General features: G+C 42.2%; 1 protein-coding gene across 1 annotated transcript; it reads right to left on the bottom strand.

Annotated features, from left to right (window-relative positions):
* Positions 1 to 1952: 1952 nt before the first annotated feature.
* Positions 1953 to 22505, bottom strand: MINAR2 (membrane integral NOTCH2 associated receptor 2). Its single transcript, XM_080373171.1, has 3 exons — positions 20344 to 22505; positions 12634 to 12879; positions 1953 to 11817 (listed from the first exon to the last, which is right to left on the bottom strand). Exons 1-3 carry the CDS (start codon positions 20566 to 20568, stop codon positions 11638 to 11640), a joined length of 651 nt encoding a protein of 216 aa, XP_080229297.1. The 5' UTR covers positions 20569 to 22505; the 3' UTR covers positions 1953 to 11637.
* Between the last annotated feature and the right edge of the window lie 449 nt (positions 22506 to 22954).

A 22954-nucleotide genomic window follows, 5' to 3' on the forward strand; every position in this document is an offset into this window, starting at 1 on the left:
ACTGTGCTGAATAGTAAGGGCAAAATGGATTAAGAAAACAGGAGCAAAAAGTTTTATCTTCAGCAAGCGTTCAGCCTCCAGTCATAATATGTAAAAGCATTTGCAGGTGGGAAAGTCAGGGAACTTTTTAGTTATTTAAGAGTGTATTGGGTTTGCATGGCAAGGTTTTGATATCAGAGGGCTACTGGGGTGGTTTCTGTGAGAAGATGCCAGAAGTTTCTGCCATGTCCAACAAAGCCAATGCCAGCTGGCTCCGAGGTGCACCCACCGCTGGACAAGGCCGATCCCATCAGCAATGGTGGTAGCACCTCTGTGATAGCATGTTTTAGAAGGGGGGGGAGGGGGGTGGGAAATAAAAAAAACCCACCGTGCAACAGAAGAGACGAGTGAGAATATGTGAGAGCAACAACTCTGCAGACACCCAGGTCAGTGCAGAAGGAGGGGAGGAGGTGCCTCAGGCACCAGAGCAGAGATTCCCCTGCAGCCTGTGAGGCAGTCTGTCCCCTTGCAGCCCATGGAGGTTAATGCTGGAGCAGATACCCATGCTAGAGCAGGTGGACTCTCAAAGGAGGATGTGACCTGAGGGAAGCTCACCATGAAGCGGGTTTGCTGGCAAGACCTGTGGACCCATGGAAAGAGGACCCCAGGCTGAAGCAGGTTTGTTGGCAGGACTTGTAACCCCATGGGGGAACAATGCTGGAGCGGTCTGTTCCTGATGCACTGCCCCCCAGGGAAAGGACCCATGCTGGAGCAGTGTATGAAGAACTGCAGCCTGTGGGAAGGACTTACGTTGGAGAAATTCATGGAGAACTGTCTCCTGTGGGAGGGACCCCACACTGCAGTAAAGGAAAAGTGTGAGGAGGAAGGAGTGGCAGAAACAACATGTGATGAACTGACCATAACCCCTGTCTGGGAATTACGTTAAGCCCAGGAAGAAGGGAAGGGTGGGGATGACACAAAGATTGGCATCATCCAAACCCCCTTGCTTTCTAACCTTGCTGAAGTGGGAAGCCAGGTGCAGCTGGGTAAGGAGTCTGATATACTCAAACTCAGTAACAGTAGACTGCTGTTACACAAGGCATTCTTCATTGCAGCGCTGGGGCAGCACTGGGGATAGCTCCATCATAAGTGCTCTGACAATCTGACAGACTTTCAGAGACTGTATACCATAAAGTTACATATATTCACAAGATTTCCAAGAACTTAATTACGTATACGTGAGATTTCCTAGAGCTCATTAACATATACAAATATATGGTCTGCATGCTCAGCCATCTTCCCTGGTGGTCTTTGTCTGGCTGTTGGGGTTTTCATACGAAGGCTTGTAGTCTTCTTCACTGCACCTACTGATTGACCTTCACTCTGCACAAACTCAGTTCTGGGATCAGTAGGCCTTATCTTTCAAGGCTATTGCCATTCTCTTGTAACTTTCTTAGATCTGTGGTCCTGTGTATCCTTTCTCAAGACTGAGCTGTCTACCATGAGATTGAGTGCCCCCTTACTTTGTTTGCACCCATTGGTACAAACATTTCTTTTTTTTCTTGGTTTTTTTTTTTTCCATCTAAGTATCTAATATTTACGACATCTTCTTTGTTCTCAGGGCCTTAATCCTTTTGGGGGAAGGTGTTGTTTTTTTTTTTTTTTTCTGATTTGAATACGAAGCTGGTTCTGTTTTACCCATGACAGTAATTGTTGAGTGAACTCCCTGTCTTTATCTTGACTCAGGAGCCTTTCATTATGTTTCCTCTCCCCTGTCTGATTAAGGAGGGGAGTGACAGAGCAGATTTGGTGGGCACCTGGCATTTAGCCAGGGTCAACCCACCACTAAGAGACAGAATGCCATCTCTTTGGAGTGAGCTGATGCCATGAGAAGTTTCAATGGGTGCAGGCAGTGATTGCCAGCGCTGCCCGTCTGGTTTCTTCTTGGTGCAGCAGCCCCTGGCCACCAGCTACAAGGCTGCCCCACTCCCCAGGCAGCCAGCACAGCTTGCCAAGCTCCTGCAGCATCTAGCTGCCCAGCTCCTTGTCTGTACTACCTCTCCAACAGAAAGGGTGCCTGTACCCCCATGATGTGCCCTGGGCAGCTGTGACTAAAAGCTACATAGAAAATTCAGATTCACAGTCCTCTGCGTAATTCATGCAATCATTTCCAGCTGCCAGTGAGTTACACAGCATATCTCAAAAGGCCACTTCCTCACATCTTTTCCAAATGGACTTACCATTGGAAAGGGATGTTCAGCACAGATCCACAACAAGTAAAGTGAAGTCATGCAATGGTCTCCAGCTGGCACCCTGGTTGCGTTCTTTCCCTTGCTGTTTGATTGCCAACCTTCCTCAAAGAAAATACACTATGGGGTCACTCCTAAAAGGAAAAAAAACCCAAAACCAAACCAAAACAAAAACCCCAGAAAATTTACTGGACAGCATGCCTTGAGCCAGAATTAGATGTGATTTAACCTTTGAGAAATATTACCAGCATCAAACAAATGGAAACGTCCCTGGTAGCTCCCTGCTGCCAGGATGCAGAGCCCAGGCACGTTTCCAGCTTTGCACTGGCCCATCATCACCATTATTGTCTAAACTGAGGGGAGCAGGAAATAATCTGCCTTGATGGATGGAGCTCTCACTCAGACTGGAAGCAGGTTTTCTGGTGTTAGAGTTGTCTTGTGACAACAATGTCACTGACTCTTCACTTGTCATAGGGGTATGGAACACAACACTTGGAAAAGTATCTGACCAAGGCACATACAGTTAAATGTAGTAAGAAAGGTAAAATGTAATGGGCATCACTATCTAGATCCTATCATCACGTACTTTTATTTTTCTTTGTCAAGAAAACCCCAAGGAAATTGATTTCTCACTTCAAGGTCAGACATGCGTTTAGTTCCTGAGTGAATTCTTTCCCTTGGCAGTTTGTTATGTATTTTCTTATGCAAAATTAATTTCCACACAACATTATATCCTATAAACCCTAGGTCTTACCCATTTGTTTTCTACTGCAAGGATCTGACACCTTGCCAATTTAATGCACTGGGATCCAGGCTGCAAACTGTATCTTTGCTCCATTTGCTAGGACAGCCCTTTCTTCTCTGGCTTTGAGCTTTGCATAATCTTATATTTCAGACCTAATTACTTCCAATGTTTTGCATTTTTACCCATATGCACAAAGCTGCTGTTGTATCAGCTGATTGAATTCTAAATGCCTGGTTCAGGATTTATTCCTGTTCTAAGTATAAATCACTTTCTACGTCACATTTCAACCAGGGATAAAGCCTGATTTAATGTTATGGCTGTCTCTTTATCCTCAAATTAATCTTAACAAATTAGGAGGTTTCCCTTTTCCTTTCTCATTATTTTATTTTTAAACAGCCTGATTAAAAAAAGTCACTCACATTATATTGTACTAAAACCTGTGCTATATGGTAACTTAATATTGCAGGCATCTAGAAGTTTTTATGGGGTACAATGAAGATACAGTATCTTGTCAGACTGTTGTCCTGTAAGTGGGTTTGTTACCTGGTGCACAGCGCTAACTCAAACACCAAGTCGAGGTATTCCTTATTCCTTTATTCTAGTTTGTGCAAAGTAGGGAGCTAGGTGGTAACCCACAAACGCCTGCCTCCCCAACTGTCAAAGCTGCACGCTCTTCACACAGTTTTGCATGCAAAGACATCAGCCTTCACTGGCTACAGGTTATCCAGCTTCCTCATCACTTTGTACTGCGTTTCCCATTTGTCAAATAATTCTCTCGCTTCTCATATTAATTTGTTCACATGCTCAGTCTGAACAACTCTTGGGTCTGGGGGGTTTCTTGAGCCAGCGATCTATGAGTCAGTGGTCACCATCTCTCCCTGCCAGAATTACCTTTCCCCTAGTTTTGCTGAGAACATTGCCCGTCGTGAGCTTCCTACCAGCTCATCTATCTTGTGGAGATGCTTCCTTTGTGAAGTTCCTTGTCTGAACAAAAGAGTGTGCCCTTAGCAGAACACACCAAGTGCTTGTAACCTGCGTTATCCCTGCACAACTCATTCGCTCCAACTGCCTCACAGTCAAATCTCCAATATTACATTCAATTCCATCAACCGCCTGACATCAAGACCTTTATAGCAATACAGACCATTTCAGAGCAAAACAGTTTTCCAATTCCTAATTTGAATTTTTCCCCACATACCTAATACAAATGGTTCTGAAATTCAGTGCAGTAGTTATCTTCAGAAGCAGCTTTCAAAGAAAAAGTAATTAAAAAAAGAAAGAGCACTTTTGGCTTCTGACTAGATACCCACATGCCAATCTACTAATACTTGGTTCAGCTCACTTCTCATTGAGCTGAGGCAGCATTTATGACATTGCTCATTAACAAGAGAACTAATGCAAAATTAAAGATTGAAGACCCTGTGCTTATTTTACCCAGCTACTTTTATAAGGCACACAGTCTTTCCCTTAGCAATAGACCACTGTAATAGTGCTAGCCAAGCTCAGAACATCATGCACCTACAGCTTCTACATCTGTTCCTCCAGATTGTCTTACACCCCAAGCCCTTTCAAAAGGTTACCATGTTTGCGGTTCAGAAAACAAAAAAAGCAGGTGAGGGTCTGTAAAAAAAGAAATCAAACTGGGAACAACAGCAAGCATCTTCCACAACAAAACCATCCTTTGTTATCTTCATTATGGATCATCTTTATCACTTCCCTTTCTGAGGAAGCATGAAGTTATTTAGAGAGAGCTGAACAGGAAATAATGCTGAAGCACACGCACATTTATACATGTGTTTTCAGTGTTCAGTTGTGCTTAGAGGTAAGAACCTTTAAAGGCTGAACATTTACTTCATGTACCACAAACCCACAGGTATTAAAAACCAGAAGTTCACCAAATCTGAAGCAAATAAGCCTGATGCCTAGTGGGTTTGTTGCTGTGTGTGGTACAATTGCGTGCTGTCATAAAACTCTGTGCCTTCCACCTTACCTCCACACTGCTTCCTCCCACAAGACTAACCTTACCACACACACAAAAAGAATCCCCACAGATGAACTCACTTACAGCTACAAGAGTTTCAATTTACTGCAGCAGCTGCAGCAAGTTGATTTCTGAGCAGAAAGTGGCCTTTTGGAGAATTTCCAAGAAGAGCACAATCAGCACAGAGGAAACCCTAGAGTGAAACAAGCCCTTTTTTTGGAAGGTGGGTTCATGTGCTGGGTTGTCTGTGAAGCTAAATATGTGGGTGGAAAAAACAATGCACACCAACTCAGCATTTCCATGTTCTCTTGAAAATACAGCATGTCATACTGCTATGGATTAACTATTTCCCTCTCTCAATGTAAAACAAAAACTGTCCCTCAATGTGTTTCAGTAATGCATTGAAAAATATGAATGTGTACAGGAATTATGTTGCTGGATTGCCATAATAGAATGCAGTATACCAGAGGAGAGAATGTCCAGCATTTATTTTCCACAAACAGATGACTTACATCAGGTCTGATGAGGCACCCCCCCCCCCCCCCCGCAAACAATATTTAATTCATAACTGAATATTCAGACTCTTGGATGCAGTGTGTCATGGTCAGCATTAGAGCAGTATCAGGATCATTGCAACACGCATCCAGCTGCAGAGATCCAGCCTCCATGGGTAGAAAATCCTGACAAGTCCCTCTGTCAGGAGAAGGGCTGTCTGTGAGCATGTACCACGAGCACTGACCAGACTGTCTGATCCCAGGGAGAAGTCCACTGGAAAGCAGCTGCAAAAGTAAGAAGCTGGTGTTACACCACCTGGGGGTACCTAGTCAAAAACTCTTTACTATAACCACATGTGTACTCAGGCTCCGTCTCAGTTCAAACTTGAGCTATATCTATAACCCAACAGAAATCTGCCTGGAATGTGTTTGTGTTTGGGAAGTATCCATCCTGAAGCAGTCCTGTGACAGGTGCTACCACCACCCATAGCTGTTTGCAATTGGACATGTCCAGAGAAGCTGAGCACCTGCAAACCTAGGCAGCTAGCCATTTTTAAGATTTAGCTTAGTAACCTTATGGTTTGAGCCTAGTTCAATGGCAGAGGTCATGTACCCATCAGAAACACACATCCCATCTCTGAAGAACTTGAGGAGAGGAGAAGGAGAGAGAGAGGAGTCCTGGTTTCAGCTGAGTTACGGTAATTTTTCTTCTTAGTAGGTATGTTTTGGATTTGGTGTGGGAATAATGTTGAAAATACACTGATGTTTTTAGTTGTTGCTGGGTGATTTTTATACTAAGACAAGGACTTTTCCATTTCTTGGGTCCTGCCAGCCACAGGGCTGGAGGGGCACAAGAAACTGAGAGGGGACACAGCCAGGACAGCTGACCTGAACTAGCCAAAGGGGTATTCCATATCATGGGACAGCATGCTCAGCAGGTAAAGCTGGGGAAAGAAAAAAGAGGGGAGGGACATTCGGAGTGGTGACGTTTGTACTCCCAAGTAACTCTTATGCCTGACAGAGCCCTGCTCTCCTGGGGATGGCTGAGCCCTTGCCTGCAGATGGGAAGTGGTGAATGAATTCCTTGCTTTGCTTTGCTTGTGTGTGGGGCTTTTGCTTTACCTATTGAACTGTCTTTATCTCTACCCACAAATTTTCTCACTTTTACTCTTCCAGTCGTCTCCCCTGTCCTGATGTGGAGGGAGTGAGCAAGTGGCTGTGTGGTGCTTGGAGAGAAAAGAGGAGAGAAAAGAATGCCTGCCAAACTGTGAACTGCAATTTAAATCTTTTGCAGATTTAGATTCATAGACTTACAGACAAGTATTTGAGGAAGAGATTTATTATTCTAAGCCATTGTTCTGTTTTCTCCTCACAGCCAACAGACTGGAAAAGGGGACAGGCCTGTCAAACTTGACTTACAATTCTGGGTTCGCAGTGCCTCCAGGCTGCTGAGAAAGGAGTTGAACCACAGCACATGACACGTTCCTATCCATGAATCCAGGCACCCCGAGTCTGCATGCAGCAGTGGCTTGAGCCTGAAATCATGTTGTGGGAGACTGAGTTGGAACTGAGAAAGCCTTTCAGTATAAACAGGAGCTCACAGACACAAGAGTCTCTCATGTATTAATTAATGCATTCTTATGCAATGCAAATAATCAGATTACAGCTTGTACAGGAAAGGTCACTGCAGGACTGTGAATCCATAGAAGTGCTCTGAATTTGTATCCTTCTTTGTCCTTGAGGTAAAGCATCCCAGGAAATCCTATAAAAAACAAAACACCCCAAAACCTACCCCCCCCTATGTTTTACAAAAAGCACTTTTTATAGAAGGAAACTATATAAGAGTAAAGTGCTGCTGTTAAACCAAAAACTATAATACACCTACAATACTTTGTGATAAAAACTTTTAAAATTTCTCTTGGGCAACAAAGAGAGATGGTACATCTTATGTTACACTTGTTGCTTGTTACAGCAGGTAATGGCTGCTTCTAGCTTTTGAAATCTGGAAGCAGCTTCTAACCAGTAAAACCACATGAGAAAACAGTTGACAGGAACATCACATTTGTCGTGCTGGATGGCTGTCTGATGCTTATTTCATCTGACTAGTATCTCCATAAACCTGTATTTTAGAGAATTATTCAATTTACAATAGTGTAACCACACAGAGCTAGGTTCTTAGAGCAGATTCTGTAGTATGATCTGCTTCAAAATGTCTCCAGTCTAACCAGTAGGACACTCTCCTTGGGTAAAGGTATTTGTGGGGACCTTCCTGATCTTTCAGTGATAGCAGATATATTTAGCATCCACACAAGTTCTGCTGTTATGTTTCTTTATTGTTCAAATAAATACTGATTCAGCACTCATACACCAGAGCATCATAACTGGAGGAGTAACTTCTGCCCTGCCCAAAGAAATGTGTAATATATGACACCTCACAACCCACATTGCATCTTCCTTCTTCAAATTCTGAGGTGACTAAGGTAATTCTATCCATGGCAAACTCAGAAATGTCTCTTTTCCTTTCCTTTTCTTCTTTTAGACCTTGTCGTGTTTAATGAGTGTATAGGCAGAAGAAAAACAAAATTAAACTGGAAACTGTGAAAACATGTACCCTGCTAAAAGCAACAAGCCCTGCAAGATCCTCTCCATGGAGCAGCTCCATACTTTACTGAAGCAGAGTGGTAGCTGTAATTTCCTCAAGTAATGCCTGTTGGAGCTCCAGATCCAAACATGAGCCTGAGTTCAGCAACATCACAAGCTAAAAACAAACAACATGGGAACTCAATGCATATTTAAGGATACTTTTGGGAAAGGAAGAATGTAGCAAAGGAAGAGGAAGGCTGGGAATTTCCTAATCAGAATTTTCCAAGATACTGTAGTGATTTGGGAGAGCAGTTGTACGAAAAGCCAATAAAGAATAAAAATCCAATTGCTTAGGTAGTTTTGAGAGGTAATCTTGGTTTTCTAGAGAGAAGGAAGTTAATTTTTCTAAAATCACTTGTGAAATACAGTATCTGCCAGTGTAATTATAAGTTGGCAGGATCTGCCTGAATGAGTGTTCTTAATTTGCCTCCAGATTGCAGCTGTACAGTTTATAAGAGCTAACTCCTGCCACATCTCACTGCAAATGCCAGTTTGCCCAGTCAAAGGTAGTATTCCACTGTAGTTATACCATTATTCTATGTGTTATGAGTAGGTGCTGGCACAATATTGGTGTGTCAATCTGGCATTGCATGTCAAGAGTTTTTACTGACTATTAAGTAGGAGACTTGGCTGCCATTTGAGCCAATTACCATTGGAATAAAAAATTTAAATCTGTGCCAAGATTTGTTTCTGTTGATCCAAATTTGACTACTTATCTTTAAACACCTGCTTAAATCGTACTAAAGTCAAACAAAGTGTATGTGTAAGCATTCTCTCAGGCCAGGAAGAGACCAGGGAGTGTAGATCTCAGAGATTACTCACCACAGGCCCCTGGAAATGCCGCATGTCCTGTTTTAATGTCATTACCTAGTAGAGTTGTTTTATTTGCCCAGGTTTAAAAGCACTTTTGGAATACACTAAACACTCTGTTCTCCAAACTCCAATACTGATCCTAGTTTGTAAGTGTTATGTGATGCCTTTTCTACTGCAGTCCCTGTCACTAATGATTAAAAAACCCACACAGAAAACCAGACAAAAAACCCACAGAAAAAGAGGTCACACAAAGCAACCTTACCAACCAAAAATTAAAATCGCTCTTGTACAACACACATCACCTAAGATTGCATCAAGTGGTTACAGAAGGGGTACCTCCTGAATTGTTTTTAGACTAAGCACCTCGCACAAAGGGTCCCGAGACTGCGCCGCCCCCCCTTGCAGAGGAGTCTTTGCCTCTCAAGCTGTTGGTTTGTCCCGTCCCCCCAAGGTATTCCACTGATGTTTATTTTTTAAACCCTAGAACACAGCCCACGTTCGGGCGGGCAGCGGGCAGCCCCCCAGTGGACGCTCCCCGCGGTGTGCAGCAGCAGCCCCCACCCCCACGGGCCGGCAGGGCGCCGCCTGGCGGGCGGGTCGTCCCCGTGCAGGCTGCGCGGCCGTGGCCCAGCTCACCTGCCCGCCGCACTCTGCCGCCAGGTGTCAGCAGAGGAACTCGCATGGCAACGGCGCCGCGGAAAACAAAAAAACATCCTCCCAGCCCCAGCCCCACACTCCCCACCCCAAATAAATAAATAAATAAATATTAAAAAGAGAGAAAAAGAAGGAGTGGGGTGTGTGGGGTGTGTGAGAGAAGGGCAAATGACTCCCAACCGGCACCTCCGTGGCTCAAGCGGTTTTCGTCTTTCCTGACATTCCGCTAGATGGCAGCAGTGCAACCAGGCTGAAACGGACGGTAATGGGCTTGTGGAGAAAACGATCTTATCCCTGCTGCTAAACCCTCAGAGAGCAATGCAGTTAAGCAATTCGCATTATTGGCGGTTTTCCTGGAAATTACAGAGCCCTTTGCTTTTAGGCTTCCCGCCTGCATCAATAATTTACAAAAATACATCTCTGCATTGTATGCAATGCACTTAAATAAAATGTACTTAGGCTGGAAAAAGCAAGTATTGTTGTTTTAATGTGAATAATTACTTCATAATGTCAGCTATTAGTCTTGTAAAATGCTCCCAACTTCTTACTTTCATAAGCTGAGTGGACCTGATCTTTCAGAGAACACCCATCTATACTGAAACTGCAGCAAGCCAGGAGACAGTTCCTCTATATATTTACAGCAATGCTCAATTTCATAATGGGGATACTAATTTTGTACCAGTACATTAAAACGCTGCTACACTTTTGCTATTGGCTGCTCACTAGATTAAAGCAGTAGACTATTTCACCTGTGTCTTTGAACCAGTTATGGTACAAGCTAGACTAGGGCCCAAGTAGTTACAGTACAAACAAGATTCAAACACAGGCCAGGTGAGGAAGTAAAGAATTAAACACACTTATCTTCCTGTCACACTGTGCTTGAAGATGAATCCATCCTGACCTGCGCTAAAGCACTACAAAGCTTCTGTAAGTGGGACACATGCTAGAATCCAGAGAAGGCAATACACAGTCTATCATTTTTCATGCGAAGAGAGGTAGATCTGGTATAAATCCAACCTTCCAGCTTTTGTGCATTTGTGAGACTCCCTTGTGTGAGCAAGGGAGAGCTCCATTTCAATAGTATTCATAGCCCCTTACCCTAATACAGAGGTAGAAAGTGTCTGCATCAGTCAGACTATTTTTCAGAAAGGAAAGAAATAATTTAAGCTCTCTCTTTTTTCAATCACTTTTAATTTTGTAATTTTATCCCATATTTTCATTCTTCTGAATTATTCTGAGGTGTATGAACTGTCTGAGTGCTCTTAACATTTAATTTTGGGCCTTTCATTTACAAAGACCCTTCTTCACAGCATGGCTATATAACAACTATCTTTTTAAAGTGTATTCTAATTCTAGTTTATACTCTACTACTCCACAAATTTTGCTCCAGTTTTTGACATGTCAGATTAAGAAACTATTGGCACTCCAGTTTTTGGGATGACAGAGTTGCTACACTTCAACTAACATGACACAGAGATGAAGAAACCCTGTCTCAGGGAATTCTTTTGACAGTAGCTCAGCATCCATTTTTTGTTTTTCTTCTCTGGGAAAGCAGAATAAAACATTTATGCATTCAGGCTAGCTTTTTACTAAATGCTGCATCATTGCAGCAATACGTTCCGTCACTAAGTAATGTGTAAATTTTTGGTTTAGGATTCTTTGGGATATCTTGGATGCCACTGTATCATACTTTTCTGTATACCAATAATAGCTATCATAAAAAGAAGAACAGGACGGTAGGTGTTTATTAGAAAAAATAGTCAGCAGGTTTTCTGTACATACTGTATGTACTATATCACACATCTGATCTAAACCACTAGTACAAAGAAGGCGGCACTAAGAAAAGTAGTGTATTTATAGTTTTCTTTTTTAATTGTACCCATAAGGATATGTTCTGCTGTGCTCGGAGTATTTGTCTCTTTTCAGGATCAATTCCTTATGCTGCACAGGAACATTGTAAAATAGTGATGTCAAACAAATTGTATTTGTGGCAAAAAATTGGAATTCAAATAAAACAAGGGAGGGGAATAGTATCATAAAAATATTTATTGAAAAAATTCCCATCATCATTTGGCCGTACTAAGTAAGTAAAACGCTGAGCGTGACTATGGTAATTAGGATGCAAACAGCTAGTACCATGAGCAGGATGATTCGGCAACATTTGGAATGCTTTTTTTCCCTTTCTTTCTTTTTTAACAAGGTATCATACCCAGGAGTATAAATGTCCCCCATCCAGAACCGTAGATCATTAGGATTTTCCTAAAAGAAAAATCAGAAGAATAACTCAGTTCCACTCTCTTGCACATAAAGTCATTAGAACATAGCCAGAAGTATTTTGGCTATCATCAGATAGTGATTAATGAATTTAAGGCATCACAACACAAACGCAAGAAACTTTCACTTGAACATAGGTTATGGTACTTGCCAGATACTGCAAATGTTCCACTGGGGAAAATTAAAATCACACTTTTCAGCCAGGAACCAAATGCAGGACACCAGCCATTGAAATTTGATTAAAAAACCCAGAAGAAACTATGTTGTCTTTTCAAGTAGAGTTGTCAATTTAGAAACACAGGTCTTTTGGGGGGGGGAAAAAAAAAAGAAAAAAAAAGGAACTACAGAAAAAAAACTCACAAAAGTAACCCTAAAAGTTATTTGTGTCCACCCACAGGCAGGCAAGTTCCCACATAGTGTGGATGAGGCTGAGAAAATATATGTTTTTTGGTAATGGAATAATGTTTTGAACAGTTATTGAAGTGGGTATATAATATTTAAGTGCCTTGTTTATAGTTCTTCCTTATATAAACGGGGAACCTGAGCTGCGGGGTGTTGCAGTTTAAGACTCTCTGGTCACAGAGGTTGTGTTCTGCAGAACTGAAAATCCTGTGGTCTAATCAGATACGTAGACTTTTCCTGATCAGACCCATGTTAGTTTCATGTCTGTACAGAAAATACATCTCTATTTACTTCTGGAACCCCACCAAAAGAACTAAGTGGGCTGCACAGTGGTTCATGCACACACACCACACAGATCAGCAATTATCTTTGCACAAATGCAGCGCAACAGCCTGTTACCTTTATGTGGCTGGCCAAGTCAGAGTGCAGTGAGTGTCTGTCATAGTCTTGCACGGTCCAGGAAGGGGTCTTTTTCTTTTCCTCCCAGTCATCATCTACCTGGATATCACTATACAAGGGGTTGCTTTTGATTGTGGATTTCAGGGTGACGGGTGTAATGTGTTTCCCAAGGGCTTTGTCTATAATTTCTTGACTGACCCCATTTGAGTCTAGGCCTGGCAGCTCACTGACGTTCCTCTTCTCGCTCTGTAAGGCACAAGTTAGATCAGAAGTTGGCTTTCATCTTCATTTACCTACAATGCAGGCCCTCTTCCAAAATTATCATTTGTAATATGACAGAATATTTTTTAAAATTACACACGAAGCAAATTTTCTCATTCTGGCAAACATCTACAGTGCATTAAAGGTACTGTTCACTCTGGGCAGATTTCTTCCTTCTGGGGAAAGCACGTGGGTACAATCTGAACTTTGAATGCTTTTGCAAATGTGAGCTGTCATTATGCCTGCTGAAAGCAAGCCTCTGCTTTAGCAAAACAGTGCTGTGGAGCACTGTGGTAGAAGATGCAGTTCTGCTGAGAGCCACAGGTGTATGATGCAGAAGCAGAGGTACAAGGACAAAGCAGAATGAAGCACAGGGCTAATGCTGTGTAACTGCCTTGGCTGGAGCTGCACCTCTGACAGCAGGGTTGTGATTCACGGTTCTGTTCACTCTGTTGAGTGCTAGACCCAAGTCAGGATGTCAGAGACCCTTCGTTCAGTTAAGGGAGAGTCCTTGATTTGGGTGCTACCAAAACTCAAAGGTAATTAAATATCTGAGCAGTCTCCCAGCAACAATAATCACTAAACAGGACCTTTTAGGACAAGAGAGTGGCAAGGGAGGAGAAAGAACAACCCTGGTGGGATTACATTTTGGACAACTTGCAAACTGCTGCTTAACACAACACTAAGAGCCTCTTCAGGTGCTGGTAAGATGGTAGTTACCATATTTTTTGATCTGTAATTCCATGGAGGAATGCAATCAGGCTCTCCAATTCACCATGTTCAATATTTTTGTTCACCACAGCTTTCTGCCCCTGAATTAATCCATCACTCATCTGAGGTTTTAGCAGTGCATCAGTTTCCCAAGAGATCTGCTTCTGACATAGCTCTTCCTTCCCGCTAACCCTCTCCCGTGTCTCAGGACTGCTTCTACAGGACCATCACAGTACAAATTTAGGTTTCCTCATCGGCAAATACTACTCACCTATTAACACCTTCGTCCTTAGGAACTTCATGTTGAGACAAGGGGAGCCTTGCCCTGACAAGGTGGCCCTGCGGCAGGTGTGCTGGGGAAGGGGCACACTCCCCAGAATATGGGAATACAGTGGGCGCACATCACAACAGATGAAGAAACTGGGACCTGAGAAACTTCTTCCATGAAAGGACATCTTTCCCAGGATATTCCTCTTATATTGAGATCTCCAGCTTTTAAGTTGCCATGGGCTGCATGGACTTCAGCAGCCAAAGGGCTCACTGCTGTTAGGGGTGTGTCCTGCTCCTCTTTCCACCCTTCTGGTGGGGGAACAGGGGATCCCCCCCTCCACCCACACACAGGGCCTGGGAGCTGCTCAGATCCCACATCAGCCAATGTAGGCCTCTAAGCTGATAGCAAACTGTTGACTACTTCTGCTTGAGTAATTTTTTGCCCCCTTTGTGGGCTGGTGAATCCACTTCCAGTGGAAGCCAGCTGCTACATGTCATCACCTACTTTATGCCTCAGTGCCTGTGCACACACATAGACATATGCGAGTTGGTCTGGGGCAGGCAGAGGTAGAAGGGAGAAGGAGGACTGGCTTCCTTCAGAAAGGAAAGGTGGAGAAGAGAAAACAACAGTTTTGTTGAAGGAACCCTAGGAGAAAACATCATGCTGGTATTCTAAATCATGCACACATCATGCTGCCATCACTAAATGGTGCACAAGTGACTAAGTATGTTTCCCATCAATAATTACTATTAGTAGGTGGATGGATCCTCAGTGCCTTTTCAGTCCCTCTGTTAGTTCATAGTTTCCATATGTCATTCCTTAGCTTTGACATGTCCCCTGACACTATTACACTTTGCATTGCAGTGACAGCTGGGACTGAAGCTTTCTGAGTTGTACTGGTCGGATTTCAGCTGAGCTGGTGTTTTTAACTGTCATTTCTTTCTGACTGCATTTTATTTTATTTTATTTTATTTTATTTAGTTTATTTTATTTCATTTCTTCCTTAAAATTTGTCATTAACCTTAATGACACTTCCCTCAAGCTTGCTAGATACTCGAACTTGGAGAACATTTTGTTGAAGAATACAAACTGTCTCACCAGGGGATGCTTGGTCTCCCTAGGCTAAAATGGTGTGAAAAGAACGCGACTTGACAGTAATTTCTAAAGCTGTTTTAAATAAAATGCTCCAAAACTTGGAATAGATGTCATGATACAAATTGTTTTATAAAGAAAGTACTTTGTGGCAAAACATTTTTTCCCATTCCATCTGGAGTACCTTCCTTTTCATGGCCATGAGAACAGGAGAATGTCATAGCCTGGAGCAGAGGTAGAGAGGGAATAGGATGGGAGGGACAACAGGGTTTTACTGTTAGAACTGGACTGGAATTTGGTGTAGGAGATAGTTTGTAGAAGTTTTGGAGAACAGACATTGAAGTGCTAAGTTGATAAGGAGAAGGTATTTGAGTGCAGGCAAACGCTTGGTTGTGAAACTTCTGCAGTAGGTATGTCCTAGAAATTAGTTAGGGAAAAGGAAGGACAGAAGCCTGAAGCACACACACACATACAAAAAAGAACCAACAAACCCCCAAAAGTTTAGGCCCAAGAAATTATACAGAGAAATACGAAGAAGATTGCATGAAATATATGCATTGATAGAAGCAGAGAAAGAGGAGACTAGATAATAAAAAATATGCCTGCTAGTATTAATTCTAGCAAAACCTACTTATTTATTCTTCTCAGATTTGGAACATCTCCCAACAGTTTTCACAGATTTCTGTTTTGATTGTGATTCACAAAGAAAATATTCATGAAAGAAAGAGGAAAGTATTATAAACTTAGATATCCATATGTGGTACGGAATTTATATGATACACACCAGAGGCAATTTATGTTACTATTCATTAAATGGAAGATGGAACAGCAAATACTCAAAACAGCAATAGTTACAAAGAACTCTGAGAAACTGTAGATGAAATGTGTTGACAAAATACTTATTTAACAAGATGAAAAATGCTGAACTCTGCACACACATAACTGTGTTTGATGTACATATAGCTTATGAGCAAGAAAGCTGTTATGGTTTGTAACTTGTGTTTCACTGAGAACAGTTTGTATCTCTTTGACATACCCAGAGAACTGGCATGTAAAAAAAGAGGATTCTGTAAAAAGCCTGAAGATCTACAAAAAGTCAATGTTAGTTCCATCCCTGGTCAAAATGTGCTTACTCCACAGGTTTTTCTTGCACAAATTATGCATATAGGTACATTACAAAATATAAAAAAATATAAATGTATCTATATTGCTAGGAAACAATTTAATCTCATTTTAATTGTGAATTCATTATTTTGTTCCTGCTGTTGTCATTGTTGTTAGCACTGAAACAACCTGAGAGTATAACAATTCTTCCCTCAGTCTGTGATATGAGACATCAAGCTAATCACCCACCAAAACCATGAAATCAACAGTTAAGTCTAGGTCTTGGTCTCAAGCCCATCTGTCTGCTAGAAGAGACCAAAGAGACACCTAAAAAATTAGGGAAATTTACTTCCTGGAAGTCAATTTTTTCTTTATTTCCCCCAAAGACAGTTCCTCTTGTCCCATGGCTAGCCATGGTCTCCAGCTGCCTCTGGGGGAGATACTCAATGAAAGTGACAAATGCTCTCAATGAGCAGCTATGCCTGGAAGTTTTAACCAAGGGAGTCTTTAAGGAGCTTAGGGCCACCAGATACTGCAGGATTTGTTTTGTAACAACTTCCTCAATCCTAATGAAAGTGGGTAGCAGAGTGATTATTATATTTGCATGTAATTTAAGACTATGACTCTCCATTGTGCAAAAACTTTGTAATGCACCCTGTAGGACTCTCTCAGCACTTGGAAGGCCATTTTTCCTGATGCAGAGACATGTTTCTAAGACAGACATAAGGTCTGATACATCAAAAGCTGATAGGTGGTCACACAAAAATCCCTGTGATAGTTTTAACTGTATAATTATTGCTAGGTATTTGGTCAACAAAAACCTCCTCATTTATCAGGATAAATAATTATTAGCTCTTTAGAATTTCTTGAAGAAATGTGATTTCATAAGTGATGCTGCAGAAAAGCAATCAGGAAGGCTAGGATTAACCAAGGGTAAGTAAGCAGATCTGAAAGACGGTAGGACAAACTGCTTACATCAAGGGTTTCTGAGAATGAGTTTTCATACCAAAGGAACTAAAGGGGGTCAGAATTGTTTGCCAGAGACAAAGCAACCTGGGAAGCCACCTGACATGGGTAAGAGGGAGATCAGTAGATGGTTATAAATGCTTAAGCCAAGGTGGCAGGAACATTCAGAGAAAAGCAGGCATTTATACTATTTTAATTGTGCAGCACTGAGAGTACTGTCCTCACAATGGATTTAAAGAAAGCTGTTTTATCTGTCTTTGCTAATGGAGTTCTGCTGGGTTGTGAGCACATTATGTAAAAACTCTGTATGGTGTCAGACCAAAGCTCCTGCCAGCCTTGCAGCTGGCTCTGATTGTGGCCAGTTGCAGATGTCTCAGGAAGAATAACTGCAAGTATGTAATGCATGTATGAGCCAGGGCACAAACAAGTGACTGTAAACCAGCACCTGACTTATAGGTAAAGAGAATTTCCTGTCGTGGTACACTGAGAAACAAAGGCAGGACACAGGCATTAGCTCCGATGAGAGAGTGGGAGCGAATGCAGTTAGCAGGATAACCATAATACCTGCAGGCCAAAATTTGTTCAGAGTCGTGAATCAAAAGAAGTAACACAGTGTTCAAAGATCATACGCTTTCTGCTGTCTTCCAGAAACAGGGAAAAAGGGGAAATATAAGCAGGAATGAAAACTCTGAGAAGTGCAGAAAATGACCAGGAAGAATACAGGAGAGACGTGCACCCCACACATCAGAAGTAGATATAGGGGATTAATCATCTCATGTATGCTGAACATTAAAACATTCTGTGGGGCAGAGGGTCCAATGGGACTGGAAATTTTCAGGGCAATCAGAAAGCAGTCAGTAGCTAGCCATTTGCAAGAGAAACAGTCTGTGCTTTTTACACTGCTTTTCACAAGGAAGGGCCAAGATTACGGGACTGCTTTATGGTTTGTTTTATTCAGAGTAGATGAAAATATACAGCGAGCAGGGAAGCTGTTCAGTTTACCTGATACAGAAGGGGAAAGTAAGGAGAGAAAGCAGCAACTTTTTGGTCAGCAACAGGAATTGTCACTATGTCAAGCTGCTTCTTACAATGGAAATAAATTTAAAAACTTAGAGGTGGAAAAAACACAAAAGTGCTTAAGTGCAATTGAATTGAAGTGATTTCATAATGAAGGTCTGGAAAAGACCACAAACACACCACTGAGAAGTCACTTTACATGGGGAGCCCTGAGTAGCAGTGAATTTCTGAAGAGGGAATTTAGGCTACTCTTAAGGTTTAATGACTTTGGGAGTCTGTAGGTCATGCACATATGTTTTGAAATGAATTCTCCTCCCTCCCCCACCCCATTTCCGTTTCTGAATTAACTAACCCTTAACCCCATTAGCTCTCTCATCTTAAAGCAAAATATGTTATTCCTGTGCCATTAGTTCTCCACTGTGCCATCATGTTTATTCTAATGTCTGGAACTCATCAGTTCTTTTCCCTTTATTTGATTGTCAGCAAAAGCGAAAAAAGGAGGTGAGTTCATAAGGGAGCAAGAATAAGGCACAATGAATTTTTTCTGGACAGCTTGAATTCACTAATGACTACAGTTGAAAGTATAGGTTGTGCCCTAGGTTTAACATTTATAAAACGTACCGCGTTGCAAACTGCATTTCTGGAGACATGGTGAGCAGGCATTTCCTTTGAAATGGCCATCCCGGGGCTGGGAACAAAGTTCCAGGAAAACCCTCTTGCTGGTGGTGAAGGGCAAGAGCACAGGGCTTCCCACACATTTTTAATCCTTCTGCAGCTCTGCAGCCCTGGCTTGGTGACAGTGCGTCCTGTTTAACAACAATGGGGAAAAGAATCCCTGCTGTGGAGAAGGCTCTGTGTGTGGTTGCCTCCCTCCTGCACAAAAGAGGGGCTTAGGTGGAGTGGAGAGTGGGGCCAGCATTGCACCATACCCCATTGTTTGGGATCCCGCAGGCTCCTTCCCTTGGTTAGGGCTCTTTGCGTGGGAGACGACAGGCGATGTCCCCTCCCAGCTGTCCTTGGGGAATCGCCAGCAAAGATTATACAATATGAGCAGAAGCGGCTGGAGGCACTGGTGCAGGCAGAGGGAAGGGTGTCTGGGATGGGGAAGAGGGTAGTAAAGGTACGGGGGGTCATGGAAGTGGGTGTTAGGAGGGGGAGGACTTTTGCATGTGGGTGAGGGCTGGAACAGACCCTGGGAGGGGGTGAAGGGGTTTGGGGAGCTGATGGGGATAAACGTCTGAAAGGGGAGAAGTGCAACTGGAAGTAGCTGCGGGAGATGGTAAGGATCTTTCTCTTCCCCTCCCCTCCTCCAGGCTGATGTTTTTTCAGCTCCCACTCTCATTCCCCTGGGGAATTGGATACCCACCCTAAGGATGCTCAGACACTTTTCCACTCCCCCACCCCTCTGCCACCCCCCACCCCCCTGCCACGCTTATGTGCGCCTCTGTCCCTTGACAAGAACCAGACCTTGGAGCTTTTGCTGAAGCTCGGGGTGGGGAGAGGCGAAGGGCTCCCCAGGCAGCGGGAGAGGAGTGCTGTGGAGCAGCAAGTGGGGCCCAGAGGGGCGTGAGCTGATGCAGCTGTAACGCTGCTGATCCAGACATGAACTTCTCCTCCGCCAGATCCAGGGCCTTTACTAGGCAGCACACATTCACATTTTTACCAAGAAACTGCTGCTACTTCTATATAATAACCTGGATTAATGCAGTCAGTGTGTTTCATACTTTCAACAGCTGTCTGTCAGGATAACAGGAAGGTCAAAGTAGAATGAGAAAACACAGCAAAATAAAGAGGAAGCCACAGCACAGACAGAGATATGTAGACATATATAAGCTTGTGAGATACTAGTGAGAATCTCCAGTGCTCTCTCTAATGTGCCTTTTCATCGAGTTTCAGGGGTATGACCTGGCTTTCAGATTTAAGTCTGAGTTTTTGTCTTACTTCTTCATGGGGCATGTTTCATTCACCCCCTTAGTACAATAAGTTGTAATTATTGTACTAAGGGGGTGAATTAATATCAGTAGGCTTTCTGGGAAATGCTGCGAAAATGTTAGGATGAGCAGTAGAAAGCCTAACGTACCAAAACAAGTCAGCAGACAGCCCCAAAAAGAGTAGTTCTTCCCTTGCAGCCTGATTCTCCCTGAAGCCAATGGGAAAACAGTGATGCAGAGTCAGAGATGCAGGAAGCTGAATCCATAGCTGAAGCCTCAACCGCATGTTATTTTCCTCCTGATCCCCAAAATGAGGTGGAAAAATCAGGAAAAATGTCAGCCTCTTTTAGACCTTACCTGTAAATAGACCCTGTTGTGCCACCGCTGCACTCCAGGTAAAGCTGCTTCTGGGAATTTTGCCAGCGTGGCTTCCAGAAAGGCAGATTTTTTTACTAAAGACTTCACCTCCAGTTGCAGGAATTTATCAGGATGGTTGTTGTTTGGCAAAACAGAGAAGTCCATGTTTCTGTCCTGTAAAGTAATAATGAAAACAGCCCCAGCTTCTCCTTCCTGGCTGTGCATGCTTCTTCTATTATTAATGACGTGAAGAAGGATACGACAGTTTCCTGAAACTGTATCTGACCCCTGTTTGGTGTCAGGCTCACTTATATCATCCACCAGTGATAAAAGATTGCTTAGAAGCAGCAGAGCAGACAGGACATGTTTCTGTAAGTGCCTAGCTTAAGTTTTCAAGTTCAAGGTCTATTTTGATAGATATATATGTGCTCATTAAAGCTAACAGAGTACCAGTGAGTAGATGCATGAGACACTTAAATGCATACCAGCACTTCCTCAAGTGACCTGCCAAAAATGTCAAGCTTACAATACTTCAAAGTAGGCTTTTTTTCCCCCAGAAAATTAGAAGCAGCTCCCAGTGCAAAGCAAGCCTTCCTTTTCTGTGGCTCCATTGTGCTGTGTGGGTCGGTACCATTCACCACAATGGTTATGACATGCACTTCTGTAGGTTCAGAGTTTTCTTTCACAGTAAGTTCTTCTTGACCTTGAGAAATATTAGATTGTTTCAAGTAATTGATAACAGAAGTTTTCAGGGAATTGATTCTTCTCCTGTTCAAGTGAATGGAAGAAAAACTTACTGACTTGAATGGCATAGTCCCCTCACTTTTGTTATTTTATTTTGAGATTTGATATTTTCTTCATAATTTTATAAGTCTGAAGTTCTTTTGAATTTCAGCTAATGAAATTGCCCTTCTCGTCGTGGCCATTACTTACAACCAGCAAAAGTAGCCTCCTCGTTTTTATTTCAGCCTTTTTTTTCCCCAAAACCTTTCTGCTTTCCTAGGATATGTTTCATCTTTGATGACACTGCCACAGAGGAGAGGCTTTTGAAAGTACATTGTTTGAATTTCAGGAAAACTATTTTGGATCAAATTAGTACTGAGAATTAGGGCATCACAAAAATTTTAGCCTTCTACTTAGACCAAAGAATCAGAATAATCTATTTTCCTTACAGAAGATTGCTGAAATTTAAAAAGAAAATAAACCCAGTAATCTATTTTTAAAAATGCTGTTAATGTGAGATTCCTAATGCAATATATGAACACTTTAATATACATTTACATTAAAAGTGTTATCTACTTAGAAAGCTCATGATTTTTCCTTGCTTGTATTTACTGGCATTTATTTTACAGCACATCTGTAAAAAATTACTAATCTACCACCTTTCAAGTAGGTGCTCATATTAGAGTGTTTGTGAGCAGCTACAAGAGAGAGTAGTGACCGTGTTTCTGAGCAGATGTGCATCCTTCTGGGGAACCTGTTGCTACATTCAGAACTGTTTCTCCCCAGTGTAATGAAACCCTGAAACACAAACACACCTTTTACAGTGGGACTACCATGAAGCTGCCATTTTAGACTTACGTTTTCCCTGTGCAGAACTAAGACAGTAATAGTATGTATTCTAAAATAGCTCGGTATATAAAACCATGCTTTCTTTCTTAAACATACGTATCCTTTACAGCATCTTTCTGGACGCTGTATTCTTCTGTACACTATAGCATACAATGTGGTGTGTGCCTGTATGAATTTACTTACTGACACTACTTCATTTCATTAGACATGACATAAGAACATAAAAAATATCTCACTAGATCAGACCCCTCAAGCCCAAGATCTCTCACTGTGTTTGAAAAAGGCAAGAAGACATGCTGTTTAGGAAGGCTGTGTACACCTGGCTACTTTCTGCAGTTCATTCTCCTTTTAGTGTCCTAGAAGCCACGCAACTTTTTGTGCTAGAGTGTCTCTTCCCAGGCATTTTATTATCTGTTTATAGACTTGTCCATGAATTTGTCTTATTGCTTTTCAAATCTTCTGCTTTAGAAATTCTGATTGCTTGTCCTTTAGAAGCAATCTTCAGAACATCATGACCATCTGTCTATTTTTATGTGTTTTAAGATAATTTCCATACTTGTTTTATCAGGGATACCCTCCTTGCAGGATTTTAAGAATCCTTGCAGGATTTTAAGAACAAGAGCTCCACGTGCAGCTTATCCATCACCTTCAGGATGTTTTTAAACCTTGACCATGCTCGTCTCAGCTGCCTCCTCAATCTGAAGGCTTTTGCAGTCTCATCTCATAATCCACCTGGTCTGTCTCCTTGCTCATTTATTTGCCTTTTTTAATGTGTTACAGTATAATTCTACTGCATTGTTCATAAGAACACAGCAAACATAAATTAATTCTATGCTCAAGCTGTGGGTACACCACAGTTTCAAAAATGGGAAAAATTATGCCCATTCTTTGAACAACATCTATCCGTTTTGGGGGGGTTTCCCCCTGCTATTCTCATAGAGCTAGTAACTTCAGACTACAGTAGCCAATGATACTATGATTTTTCTTCACCTATATGACTGTCATTTGCAAGTTCAGCATCTTGTAGGAACAGTTTAGG

Source organism: Falco punctatus (assembly GCF_963210335.1).
Source record: "Falco punctatus genome assembly, chromosome: Z".
Taxonomy (NCBI): Eukaryota; Metazoa; Chordata; class Aves; order Falconiformes; family Falconidae; genus Falco; species Falco punctatus.

Excerpts from the sequence above, each read along its gene's own strand:
- MINAR2 (XM_080373171.1), bottom strand. The coding sequence starts at position 20,568 with ATGCACAGCCAGGAAGGAGAAGCTGGGGCTGTTTTCATTATTACTTTA. Across the intron at positions 12,880-20,343 it reads ACAACAGGGTCTATTTACAG|AGCGAGAAGAGGAACGTCAG; the intron begins GTAAGGTCTAAA and ends TGTGCCTTACAG. Across the intron at positions 11,818-12,633 it reads ACTTGGCCAGCCACATAAAG|GAAAATCCTAATGATCTACG; the intron begins GTAACAGGCTGT and ends TTTTTCTTTTAG.